The 13,305-nt window shown below is 49.2% G+C and overlaps 1 protein-coding gene across 1 annotated transcript in view; it reads left to right on the top strand.

Moving 5' to 3' along the window:
* KDM5B (lysine demethylase 5B) overlaps nt 1–12,885 on the top strand; it is a 56,234-nt gene extending 43,349 nt beyond the window's left edge. Inside the window, exons 19-27 of the mRNA XM_079327097.1 lie at nt 233–588; nt 1,663–1,801; nt 3,567–3,746; nt 4,708–4,866; nt 6,609–7,094; nt 8,980–9,091; nt 10,360–10,514; nt 11,179–11,478; nt 12,025–12,885. Of these exons, the coding sequence (XP_079183223.1) occupies nt 233–588; nt 1,663–1,801; nt 3,567–3,746; nt 4,708–4,866; nt 6,609–7,094; nt 8,980–9,091; nt 10,360–10,514; nt 11,179–11,478; nt 12,025–12,159 (2,022 nt within the window). The 3' untranslated portion in view covers nt 12,160–12,885. The remainder of the gene's footprint in view (nt 1–232; nt 589–1,662; nt 1,802–3,566; nt 3,747–4,707; nt 4,867–6,608; nt 7,095–8,979; nt 9,092–10,359; nt 10,515–11,178; nt 11,479–12,024) is intronic.
* The last annotated feature ends 420 nt before the right edge of the window (nt 12,886–13,305 follow it).

Genomic DNA, 13,305 nt, shown 5'->3' with positions numbered 1-13,305 from the left:
TTGTTCTGGGATACCCAAGCTCGTGCCATGTTACATGTGAGGAGATGCTGGTGGCTCTATGTGTTGAAGACACTGTTGAGGTGTTTCAGCCCTGGGGATAATTTGCCATGGGCACTGTGTGCAGTGCAGCAGGGGGTTTGCCAGGAGCCTGAGCTCCCGTTGTTAACCCTGCACTTCCACGATTAAGTGACTTGGAATCCATCTGATCTATCATTGCATTTGCGGGTTTCAGGATCTCCTCGACCGAGTGGAAGCTTTCCAAGAGCAAAGCCAGAAGCTCCTCTCTGAGGAGATGCCCAGTGCTGCAGAGCTGCAGGAGCTGCTGGAGGTGAGCTTTGACTTTGACGTGGAGCTGCCGCAGCTGGCGGAGCTGCGGGCGCGGCTGGAGCAGGCGCGCTGGCTGGAGGACGTGCGCCTGGGCTGCTGCGAGCACAGCGCGCTCACGCTGGACCACATGCGGCGCCTCATCGACTCCGGCGTGGGGCTCGCGCCGTACCCGGCCGTGGAGAAGGCCATGGCCAAGCTGCAGGAGCTCCTCACCGTGTCCGAGCACTGGGATGACAAAGCCAGGAACCTGATCAAGGCCAGGTAGAGCTAAGCCTGAGTGCTGCATTTGGTTGTTTCAGGTGGAAGTGCCCTGAGTGCTGGAGGGGCTCCCCGTTGTTCAGCAAGTTCCCAGCATGAAGGCAAAGCTTGTGCCAGCCAGAAGGGACTGGGCTAGGGGAGGGGGATGGACCAGTTTCAGGGGTTGGAGTTGCCTTGTAGTGTTTGTGTTGCACAACCATCTTGTGTAAATTCTCCTTGAAACCCACAGGGAAGGGGTTTATGATGCCTCTTCCTTCTTTTCCACCTTCCCCCCTCCCCAGTTTCAGGCTGGAGGATGTGTTCCCATCATGCTCAGATAGGTACCAGCAGCAGGTAAAACTTCATAGTGCATAAAGGTCCATGTAGGACTGTTCTTGACTAACAAGGAGGAGATTTTTCAAGATTAATTGGTGTAGGGAAGAAGGAAATAAGCCAAATACAATCTTACTAAGAAAAATTTTCTTGTGGCTTTTACCTTCTGATTTATAAAGTAAAATGGGAGAGCACAGTGTACTTAGAAATTAGGAATGTAGCACAGACTTACATGCCAGGTTTCTTCCCTCAAGATTCCTTTGTTTTTTAAATTTTGTCATACTTGGAGTATTGGAACATTTCTTGCCTACCACTAACCACAGTGTTTTAAGACAACTTCATATAGCACATTACTGACTAAGCTTGGGTTTAATTCGATAGGGAGCTATGTTGTGTTTGCACTCTTCTAAAACCCCAGAATCAAGCTGGGAAATACAGAAAATCCAGTTTCAGGCTTTTAACCTTCTAATTCAGAATCTCTCAGCTGGTGCTGGTCTGGGGTTTGGTGGATGTTTGTCATCCAAAGTTAGTGAAAGGTAAATCTCCCTTAAGTCCAAATGTGAGAGTATTTCTAGCAGGAGTCTAGAGTAAGCAAACAGACATTTCTAAACTTCCCCTGCTTCTGACCCCCAGCTCTGCTGGGTGCAGCCAGCACTGAGTGTAACACCAGCAGCTGGTGTGGCCCTCTGCTGTTAATAAGCCAGGAGAGTGGAAGGGTCCCTGCTGCAAGCAGCATCTCCCATCTGGGCTCTTGTGCTCCCCCAGGCCCCGGCAGTCCCTGAGCAGCCTGACAGCAGCAGTGAAGGAGCTGGAGGAGATCCCAGCCTACCTCCCAAATGGAGCAGCACTGAAGGATGCTGTGCAGAAGGCCCAGGACTGGCTGCAGGAGGTGGAGGCTCTGCAGGTATGTGAGCCAGGCTGCTGGGGAGGGACAGTGACCCTGCTCATGTCACCAGAGCCACCCCACACCCTGTGCATGCTCTGGTGTCCCTCTGATCCTGAGCACTCAATGTGGGACATTGGTTACCTCAGCCATGGAGCAGCTACACCCACTGCCCTGATGCTTGCTTCTGTTTTTGGTCTGTATTCCTTCACCTTTGCAGCTAAGTGCCTGCAAAAGAATCTATGAAACAGCTATTAGCAAAAATGTGAAATTAAAAGTTACTACATTATGGAACTTCACCTTAAGGTCACTTTTGTTCAGTTGCTCGGTAACAATTCCCTGTTAATCACATTTTTGTGGACACTGAGGTACAGAGGGGTGGTACAGAAATAGTTCCTGGCTCAGCCTTGCTAAGTGCTGAAGCCAGGTGTCAATGGGACTGCCCAGATCAGACCAGGGTGGGATAGCCCTGATTTAACATTTTGATATAGATGGCCAAGTATTTTCATTTGTCCTCATTTTTTTTCTGTAAAGTAAGCTCTAATATAACTTAGGGGCTCTTGCCTAAATTGGGCTTTTAATAAAAACTTCTTTAGAGATTTTATTTAAAAAACTAATTTTTCTGGATTTAAATATTTTGAAGGAATAAAATCGGTGTAATACTAACTTTCATTTGAGGGCTGTCTTGAAAGAACTTGAGTGATTTTTTTTTCTTGACATTTGCTAATTTCTTGATCTGAACTCTGAAACTCTGCCTTCTGAATATGGAAAACTAGTTCTGTCTGTGCCAAGAATTTTTGCTTTGGTTCTGTGAAGGATTTGTTAAATTCCTGCAGTCAACGTGACTTGCAGGAAGTTCTTGGCATCAGAACTTTGAAGTTGCTAGAGATGTTGGGGTTGTTTTGGTGAATGGTTCTCCAGTCCCACATCAACTGCCTGTTCTAGAAATTACCTCTGGAATTACCTCTGGTGCTGCTGTACTCTGGGTGTGTGGTACCTGCATTGCCTGAGGTGTGGGGTGCCAAGGGAATGGCTGGAGCTTGCTCCTGGCACATGGGGTACTGGAGGTGATTCTCATTCTTGGCCTGGCACAGCATGGGTTAAACTTGTGCTGTAGCTCCCTACAGTACCTGAAAGGATGCTGGAGCCAGGGGAATCAGAATTTCCTCCCAGGGAGCAAGGGCCAGGATAAGAGGAAACTGCCTCAGGTTGCACCTGGGATGGTTCAGGTTGGGTGTTGGGGAAAATTTCTTCACTGAAAGGAGCAGTCAGGCCCTGGCACAGCCTGCCCATTATAGAGTCACCATCCCTGGAGGGATTTAAAAAGTATGTGGGCGTGGCACTTGGGGACATGGTTTAATGGTGGCTTTGGCAATGCTGGGTTAATGGCTGACATTGATCTTGGAGCTGGTTTTTCAACGTTAATAACTGTATGATTTAATTATTTCAGAATTATTTTGATTTTCTACTGTTAATGTAGTGTGAGACTGAGAGGCTGCTTATGTTGTTGGCAGTCTCTGGTTTTGTTGTGTTTTCTTTTTAAAGGGTCATATGGCAAGTGTATTCTTGCTTCCCAGCCCCAAATGTGTTGTTAGTTTTGTCTGGCAGTCAATGACTAAGTGCACAAGCACTTAGTCAAATATTGTACTGATAGTGCAGGTCACTGAGCTGTCTGAGCATTAAATTCACCTTTACAAGTTGTGCCCTGAATTCCTGAGTGCCTGCTGTGAGCTGGGCAGGGCTGTGCCTTGGCTGCATGCAGCATCTCCTCATTTCCACCCCGCAGGTTGGGGGCCGCGTGCCCGTGCTGGACACGCTGGCAGAGCTGGTCACGAGAGGCAGATCCATCCCAGTGCACCTGGACTACCTGCCCAGGCTGGAGGCCCTGGTGGCTGAAGTGCAGGCGTGGAAGGAGTGTGCAGCAAACACCTTCCTGTGTGAGAACTCTCCATATTCTCTTCTGGAGGTGAGAGGGTTGCAGATCTGCCTGGTCACTCATGCACAGGCAGGGGGTTCAGTGTGCACCCAGGAGGGAACAGTGAATATTAAATATAATTGCAGAATTGCTTTAGGATTACATGGACTATTTTAATAACAACTTCTGTTAGTGACCTATACTTCTAATAATAGTTTTAAGCTTCAAAAATACTTAAGATTTAGCTATGCTTTCTCTGTTCTTAATCAGTGGCTAACAAGAGCAGGCAGTGCCAGTGTCTACTATTTTCCATGTGAATATGGGAATACTGACAAATCTGTGGCACTGGATTAACTTCAGTGCATCAGACCAAGCTGCAGGTGAGCAGGTTCCTAACAAGAGCAGGCAGTGCCAGTGTCTACTATTTTCCATGTGAATATGGGAATACTGACAAATCTGTGGCACTGGATTAACTTCAGTGCATCAGACCAAGCTGCAGGTGAGCAGGTTCCTGTCTGCTCCATCCTCCTCAGGTTCAGGTATGCTGGGGTGAGGCTGAAGCTGTGTTTGCTGCCCCTCTGGAGCTGTGGCTGTGTCACACCTGCAGTCCTTGAGCAATGTACACTCTGCCCAGCATTGAGGCCCTCTGAACCCCCTCCAGCTGGGACAGACAGGAATGTAGAGCACCCCCTGGAATCAGTGCTCTTTCCCAGGGTTTGCAGTTTCAGTCCCTTGGAGGCTGTTCAGCATTTTTCTCTCTCTCTCCCCCAGCAGTCTGGGTGAATCACAAAGGTTGTTTGGGTCTGGCAATTTTACAAAACTGAAGTTCCAGCTTTCCAGCTCTCCCTGCCTTCAGATAACCTCATCCTAACACCTCAGATCTTTGATGGAATAACTGCAGGAGCCCTAGTTCTCACCAGTTGCCGGTGGCTGCATCCAGGCAGGAAGGTGTGTTAGGAACAGTGCAGGTGGAACACTGGTGCAGGTGGGACACTGCTGTTCTGTCCCTCAGGTGTTGTGTCCCTGGTGTGACATTGGGATGCTCAGTCTGAAGAGGAAGCAGAAGAAGCTGAAGGAGGCAGTGCCAAGTGGCAAGAAGAAGAGCACAAAGCTGGAGACTCTGAGTGACCTGGAGCGGGCGCTCTCCGAAAGCAAGGACACTGCATCTGCGGTATGTGCTCACATCCTCCCTAGCTGGAATTCCCTGAATTCCTTGAATCCTTGTTTCTGTCTGCCTCCTGTGCAGGAGTGTGACTTCCACCCTGTTCTCGCCATGCTGCTCTGCAGGATTTCTGGGGCTGCACTTTTCTGTGTTTGCTTCACACTCCCCAAAATTGCTTTCTGTGGAAACGTGTTGCTTTGTGCATTAAGCAGCCTCACATTTTGCTAGGCAGTGCCTGTAGCTGAGCAAAGCACAGGAAAACAAAAAAAGGAGACCTGTTTTCCCCTGCCATACCTAAAGTTTATTAAAAATGGGATAGGGTTTGCCCAAGTCTGATCCTTTCAAAGAATACAATGATCCAGCACCATTTATAATTAAAACAAATACTCTAAATAATTAAAGAAAACCTCATGCATTATGGAGTCATTGAAACATTTCTGTGGGTGGAGCAGGCTCAGTTGCTGGTGGGAAAGGGCTTCATTCCAGCAGACCTAGTGCAGAGCCTCCACCTAGGCCAGGTAATGATGTCGTGGCTAATGAGACACAGTAGGGGCTCATTGGATGGGGCCTGAATGGAATTTAATGTGGGACATTTAAGTTTTAACCTATGGCAACTACCTGAAACTGTGCTTTCAGTGCTTTGGTGTTGGCCTCTCTCATCTGAGCCCCAGAGCTGGAGCAGTGTCCCTGTTGTGTCCCTGTTGTGGCACTCTGGGGAGAGGTTGGGCCCTGGGTCACACTCAGCCCTCTGTGACTCCAGCATCTCTGGCCATGGAGACCCAGGGCACTCCAGGGGCTGCACCTAGGAAGGGGAAGTCATTCAGTGTGGCAGGGTTGGTTCTGACACACGAGGGGAACCAGAACCTTCCCACACTCCCAACCCAGCTCAGCACCTGTGTGCAAATTGGAATGTGCTGTGCCCCAGTGCCATGTGTGCCCAGGATGGACACAGCTGTCTCATTTTCCCAAAGCTGCTTTCAGTCCAGGAATTATGCTTGAGAGCCATGGTGTGAGAAATAACTACTTTGTATGTATTTATAAAACCTCCTCGGTATGTTTATATACATTAGAAAATGCATAGAATTAATTAGTTGCAGCTGGTTTGAACAGCCTTTATGGAACTGAAATATATTGCTGTCTTTATAGGAGCTAGTGCTAAAGATTCCTAAAAACAAGAATTTATAGGAGCATCTGCATAGAGGGTAAATAGCACATCCAGGGTCCACCTGAACTTTGCCTGCTGTTCACAATCCCCAGAGCAAGTTCACAGGTCAGGGCATGGCCCTGAGCACTGGCAGCATGTACAAAGTGAGGGTCAGAGGTACATTTGCATTTGTGAAAACCACCCAGGAAGCTTTTCTGAGTATCCAGACAGACTGTTTGAGAGATGCTTCCCAGAGCAGTGTCTGCAATCCAAACTTGCTCTTCGTGATTTGAGCTGCTTGAAGGCAGACCATGTTTTTGCAGTACAAAACACAAAAGCTTGGAACAGAAAACAGGTTAGGAGCTTTTTTTGTTTTACAAAGAGTTAAGCTTTTTCTCTCAGGGTCTCATGAGAAAATGCAAGGAAATTGAATTCACACCACTGCACATCCCCGCTGCTGCCCCTCCAATACCTTTTGCTGTCCCACTGCACATCCCCATCGTTTCAAGGGCTGGGACTGGCACGCCCGAAGGGTGAGGGAGCAGGGGGCACCCCGTGCGCGAGAAGCAGCGTTCCCTTGCAGCCGCCATCCTTTGCCTCCTTGCAGATGGCCACGCTGGGAGAGGCGCGGCTGAGGGAGATGGAGGCGCTGCGAGCGCTGCGAGCGGCCAACGAGGGGAAGGCGCTGGCGGGCGAGGAGGACGCCGAGCTCAAGGTGTGTCTGTGCCAGAAGGAGCCGGCGGCTCCCATGCTGCAGTGTGAGCTGTGCAGGGGCTTCTTCCACAGCGGCTGCGTGCCCGCGCCCGGGGCGGCGGCGGGGCCGCGCGTCTGGCTGTGCCCGCTGTGCCGCCGCTCGCAGAAGCCGCCGCTGGAGAAGGTGCTGCCGCTGCTGGCGTCCCTGCAGCGCATCCGCGTGCGGCTGCCCGAGGGGGACGCCCTGCGCTACATGATCGAGAGAACTGTCAACTGGCAGCACAGAGCGCAGCAAATGTTGTATTCAGGGAATCTCAAACGCATCCAGGACAAAGTTGGCTCAGGATTACTGTACAGCAGGTGGCAAGGCTCGGCGGGCCAGCTGCCAGAGACAAACAAGGTGAGGCTGGGCTGGGGCCGGGCTTCCCTGCCTGGGGAATGGGGACAGGGGGTGACACCGCTCTGGGACTGGGTCTGCTGTAGCTCCCTACAAATCCCAACAAGGCACAGGGTTTGTTCCTGCTTTACAGCTGTCAGGAGTGGGTCCTGCTGTGCCCCTCAGCCAGGACGTGTGTGTGCCCCAGCAGCAGCTTTGTGTTCCCTTCTGCTGGAGTCCAGGCACAATCCCTCCCAAAGGGTCTGTTTTCCCCTCTCCTCTTCCAGCTCCTGTGTTCTGCTGGGACACCACTAATGACAGAGCTGCTGCGTTATTGTTTCTGGAGTGCTTACTATTCAGTTGGTCTTTACATTCTGCTCCTACAAGTATTCAAACAGAGTTTTAAGTATTGAGAATTATTGACAGAGGCACAAACTGTCCTGTGCATTACCAGCTTGGCTCTAGACAAGGTTATTTTCAACTGAGTGTCTTCATCCTTCACTGTCTCTCCTCACTCCCACTAGACCTCCCAAGCTGAATGTTCTGCTCATATTGCTGGGTTTAGCCACAGCAGCTGTTTCAGGTGGGGTAGTGAGGGAGTTTGTTTTTTTTCAGTGAAGATCTTTCAGCAAAACACACACATAAAGAAAAAAAATGAGGTAAAGAATTTTCCTGAGATAACAAATGCAGAAAAATACCAGAAGTCAAAGCTCTGTGCTGTATAAAGAACATGAAACACCCCAAAATGGAATGTGCTCTGTTGCTTTTACATTTTGAAACACCTTAGTTTTACTAGTCCAATCCAGTTACAGTTAGACTGTATTTCTGTTTTTGCTTTCACTTGTGTTAAAACATAAACCATGCCACACATGCCTGACAGGGTATTGCAGCTGCTTCTCATTTACCCAGCTGTGACAATGACTTGTGGACCAAATTTTTAAAGCAGGGAAGTCAAGATAGAGAAATTAAAATATTTAGGAGAATTTTTCTGGTCGTTTATGTCTGAAAGTATCATTTTGCTAGGTCAGCCAGCATAGCAGAAAAGAACTGGCCAAGATTTGGAAGTAGAAGTTGATATTTGGGCCAGAAATTGAAACAGTCAGTTTAGTTTTATTTGTATGATGGTATTAGCTCAGTGTGGAATTGTGAGCTTCCTCCCATCCAGAGCAGTGCAGCCATTTTTGAGGTGTCTGGACCTTGAGTCAGTAAACCTCCCAAATCAGGGTGTTTCTGGCTGAGCTAACCCAGGTCCTTGTGACTACATTTCCCAAATCAGAGGTCCCTGGGAAGCTCAGTGGGAGCATCTGACCAGGTCCCTCTGTCTGGGTCCCTCAGTGAGTCAAGGACCCTTCTGAGCCAGGCCCCCAGCACACCTTGGCACAGGTGTGAGCTGGAACTTCTGCCTCCATGGATTTGAGGTGGTTTTCTGGTAAATCCAGTGTTTCACCATGGACATGGCTGTCCTGTCCTGTCCCAGTTCTGTTTTCCCTGTCATCTGGGCTAATTCAACACCCACTTCCCCAACAAGAAGCTCTTCAGTAACCACTGGAGTTGGGCTGCTTTGACACTGGCCAAAGTGAGGAATGTGGGTGGGTTTGAAAGAAACCCTTGAGAGCAGCAGTGGGAATGGAGGAGAGCTGTATTCTGAAAGGGGCCCAGGCACTTGGGTCAGTGAGGCAGAGGGTGTTGTGGAAGGTTCCTGGTGAGATGGCCCTGGCAGTGTCAGGAGGTGCAGGGTTTGCTGTTGTTGTGTCCTTGCCTGGGCAGGGTAGGGCTGCAGTCTTTTGGACCAGATTTCAGATTTGGGACATGATTTCAGTAGCTGTAAGAGAAACAAGTGTTGATCCTATCACAGTTATTCTGCATTTCAAACTCCACATTTAGTGAAACTATCTGTTTTGTTTCCTAGGTGTCACAGACAATTGGAGCAATGTCATTCTCCATGCCTCATGACTGGGATAACAGAAGCATGTATTTGCATTCTCCATTCTCTACAGGACAGCACTGCATCCCACTTCATGGTGTGTAATCTTCACTTTGGTTTGGGGGGTTTCCCCCTGCCCTTTTTTTTTCCCATGTTTGGTGGGGCAGGGAGGGTGTCCTGAGATGGCTGAGCAGGCCTGTGACTGCACAGCACTGGTGTCCAGCTTTGCCAGAGGGGTGCATTGCTCAAGGATAGAAATTTCCCATGTATAATGAAAAGATGTGCACGATGGGGTGAGGAATCAGCAGAGCTGTCCCCTTCCCACAAGAACAGCTTCCCCAGGCTGTGCCCCAGCTGAGCTGTAGAAGGGGGGAGGAAAGGGGGGAGTGGGGGGCACTGGAAGTGTAGGAGGTGGATGGGAACAGCTGGGATGTGGTGCTGGAATCCATGGGATACTTAATGCACAGGACAGGAGTCCATGTGAGCTCTGCTGCAGCACAGCTGTCCAGCTGTCAGAGAGTGGAGATGCCCCAGCCCCTGTGGGGCTGCTCTGCTGGGGTCACTCAGCACAGGCTCTGGAGCATCCTCACCTCAGCCTTGGTGGGTTGGGCTAACAGACAAGCTGTGAATTGCATCAGTTTATAACTGTGACAGAAATTATTCATCATTTCTTCCCTCTTCATGCATAATGCTCCAGGGACACAAGTCTAGACTTACCTTCATGTCTGTGCAGCTCAGTCCATACTGGTGTTATAAAAGCCATTTCAGTGGAATGCTACAGTTCACATCAAACAAGGCAGTTCTTTGTGTCACCAGGTTTACTTTTCATATTTGAGTTGCAGTGGATTAATAAGCTGTTATTTATACAAAGATTTTTGGCCTTCCCAGCTGACACTGTTTCAGAGCCCTGCAGGAGCTTTGGAGGCAGTAGCAGCAGTGGGTAGTGACCATAGAGCAGGACCTTGTCACCAGGCTCATCCTCTCAGCCTTCCTTCCTCTCCTCTCTTGGCTCCCTCACTCAGTTTGTTCATCTCATCCACTCGTTGGGTAGTGAGGGGATTGTCACACTCCTGTAGCTCCTGAAGCAGCAGAATTTGCCAGGAATGATGGCAGTGCCTTGTCCTTGAAGCAGCAGGGAATGGGAACGTGGCAGGGTGCTGAGCCACAGTGCCGGAACTTCTGTGCAAGCATCTTTCCTTTTAACCCTGCTGTTAAAAATGAGCAGTCAAAAGGGAGCAGATAAGAACTAACTAATACACTTGCAGATCTGAAGTCTTTTGCCATTGTTTTGTTTGAGATTTTTCATTATCTGTGCAGTTCTTGTCAGTGAAGAATTCCTGCTTGTCTCCTTGTCTTTCACACCAGTCATTAGCACCGAGCTGGATGAGCTGATGATGGAAGCCCAGCTGCTGCAGGTTTCTTTGCCTGAGATCCAGGAGCTGTACCAGGCCCTGTTCACAAAGCAGAGCCCTGCCCTGCAGCCTGAGCAGAGGTCACCCAGCACAGCCACGAGTGAGAAGGCAAGTGTCCAACAGCAGCACTGAGCTGGGGCACCCTGGGGAAGGGCTCTGCCTCAGCCCTTGGGCTTTACAGGGGTTTGTGTGTGTGGCTGCACTTCCATGAGAATACATTTTCCTCGTGTAAAAGGAGTCAAGAAGTCAATAAGAAATTAGTTACAAAATATTTAATACAATTTGTGGCCTAATGCATTTTTGAAATTTAGATATATGTTTATTGTTAGTCTCTGTATTTCAAATACATCAGTCCTAATTTCATAGAATTGCAGAATCCCAGACTGGTTTGGGTTGGAAGGGACCTTAAAGCTCATTTTGTGCCAGCCCTTGCCGTGGGCAGGGACACCTCCCACTAGACCAGATTGTTCCAAGTCCCATCCTGGCCTTGAACACTTGACTCTTGTTCTGTGTCGAGGCTTGCCAAGGGAGCTGCTGTGGAAGCTGTGGGCTCAGAGGCAGGAAATGAGGATGGTTTTCTCTCTGAGTTCTGTCCCTGGTGCCTGACCCTGCCCTTGGCTCCTCTTATACATCTCACACTACTTGAAATGCAGCACTGTCAAACACTTCAATTGTACTTAAGCCTATTTCTAAAATCAGGGTATGGAATAGCAGGATAGCTAATGGATGTTAGCTGCACACTTCCAACCTTGCCAAAATGTCTTTGCCACAGAACGAGTGTTGCCGAGGGAAAAAGGATGGGATGAGTTACATGGAGAGAAAACTGAAGCGGCGTTTCGAGAGAGAGAGCTTCTGTGGTGAGAAGAGAGCAAGAGTAAAAAAGATGAGAACACCCAAAAAGAAGAAACTGAAACTGAGTCACTCAAAGGATCAGTGCAGTAACAAACTGGAGAGAGAGCGGGAGCGGCTGCTGGAGCTGCCCTCCGACACGTCCTTCTCGGAGCAGGAGGACTCTGAGGATGAGGATGCCATCTGCCCAGCTGTGAACTGCCTCCAGCCTGAGGGGGATGAGGTCAGGAGGGGCAGGCCCACCAGGGCATTCTGAGTGCTGGGATCTGGGGCAGGCAGCTGCCCTGGCACTGTTTGACTGCACAAAAGCTGTTCATGAGGGGAGTGGGAGGCCCTGGCTAACCCAGGGCTGGTGTCTCTGCAGCTGGGATGGGCAGGACTGACCCCACCTGCCCTGGGCAGCTGTGTGGCATCAGAACATCTGCATGCCATGGGACGGGGCAGACACTGTGTGCATGGCTGCTCTTGGGATACAGGTGTGGATGGACTCTGTAGGTGGGGGCAGTGCTGGAGCTCTGCTCAGGCCCATCCACCCTGCAATTGGAGAAGAGGGACATTGAGTCTCTGATAGGTGGGAAAGCAGAGGGGAGGTCAGGGAGGGTGTGCCCTGCCCAAAGCCCCGAGAGCAGGGAGCACAGTGAATATCCAGCAGCAGCCAGCTGTGAAACAAGACATTTCTCATGTAAATAAACCAGGGCCCCAGGATGACCCAGGAGTGCAGGGGACTTTGCCTGGCCCTGCTCTGACCCCTGTGTCTGCTCTTCACCAGGTCGACTGGGTCCAGTGTGATGGCAGCTGCAACCAGTGGTTCCACCAGGTGTGTGTGGGCATCTCCCCAGAGATGGCAGAGAAGGAGGATTACATCTGCGCCAGCTGCGCCGGCAAGGACCAGAGCCGCAAGTGAAACCCCAGAAACCCTTCAGGACTCCAAGAAAGAAGGTTCCCAGTTTTCCAGTTAAGCCACAGGGGCTGGTTTAAGAACCAGATTGCAAATGGTGCTACTTCTATCCTTATGGGATCATTTTCCAGAACTCAAAACAATTTTTGACACTTTTGTATTTTCCCTTGATCTGTTTGTGGTTGTTGAGGTTTGAGATGCTGACTGTTTGCAGGGGTTTCCACCGTTTGGGAAGGCATTTGACACATGCACCTTTCTTGTACAGCATTCAGTTACCTCTGGGATTTACAGGCATATTTAATTCAGCTTGGTTTGGGTGCAAAAACAAACAAAAAAGACCCCTGCACCATGAATTTTCCAATAATCCTCTTTTGAGGAAATCCCTGTTTACTCTGTTAACTCTTTGGAGACTTTAGTTTTTTTCCACTTTGTTTTTCGTAGACTAGATTTATTTATCTGAGCAATAACTTCTATGTCTGGTTTCAGTGACTGGAATGACAACTGAACAGCGTGTTGCTTCTAGCATTGGTTGATGTACAGACAGCAAATGTTAGATCCTAGTGTCACTGAGGGCCCTGTGATGTAGAAGACAGGAAAAAAAAAATCTGTAAAGTAATTGCCACAGCTGTATTTTGGCTTTCTCCTTTTTTGGGTAGCTTGTATCAAATGTTGCAGTTTATATTGTGGAATAAACCCCTGGTTATGTTATAAAATTAAATGTTGGTGTTTTTAGAGAGTTTGAAATGCAGTTTTATTTCCCTCTGAATCCACACTGCATCACTGGGTTCTCTTAGCTGAGAAATAATCACCTTCCAACGAAGCAATGCAGGAGCTGTGGTGGTTCTTATCTGTTCAGGTTTGGAAGGAGGAGGAAGGTCAAATATTACACCAAAAAGAAAAAAAACCCAAAACTTTTCCAAGATTTTTCCAAAAGCTTTTCCAAATATGAAATCTTTTGCAGGTCAAGTGCATCAAGAGTTGAAGGTACAATTTGGGACTTGGCAGGGGCAGGAATGGTGGGTTCAGGAGGCAAAGGTGTGGGGCAACTTCTCCTGCCAGCCCTGCCCAGCTGCAGCAAAGAGAGACCTTCCCTCACTGCTGGTGGCCACAGTAACCCTCTCTGTGGCCCACAGGGAGCTGGCTCTGCACAGC

The sequence above is a fragment of the Erithacus rubecula genome (genome assembly GCF_903797595.1).
Source record: "Erithacus rubecula genome assembly, chromosome: 26".
Taxonomy (NCBI): domain Eukaryota; kingdom Metazoa; phylum Chordata; class Aves; order Passeriformes; family Muscicapidae; genus Erithacus; species Erithacus rubecula.
This window is presented reverse-complemented; position numbering and strand designations above follow the sequence as displayed.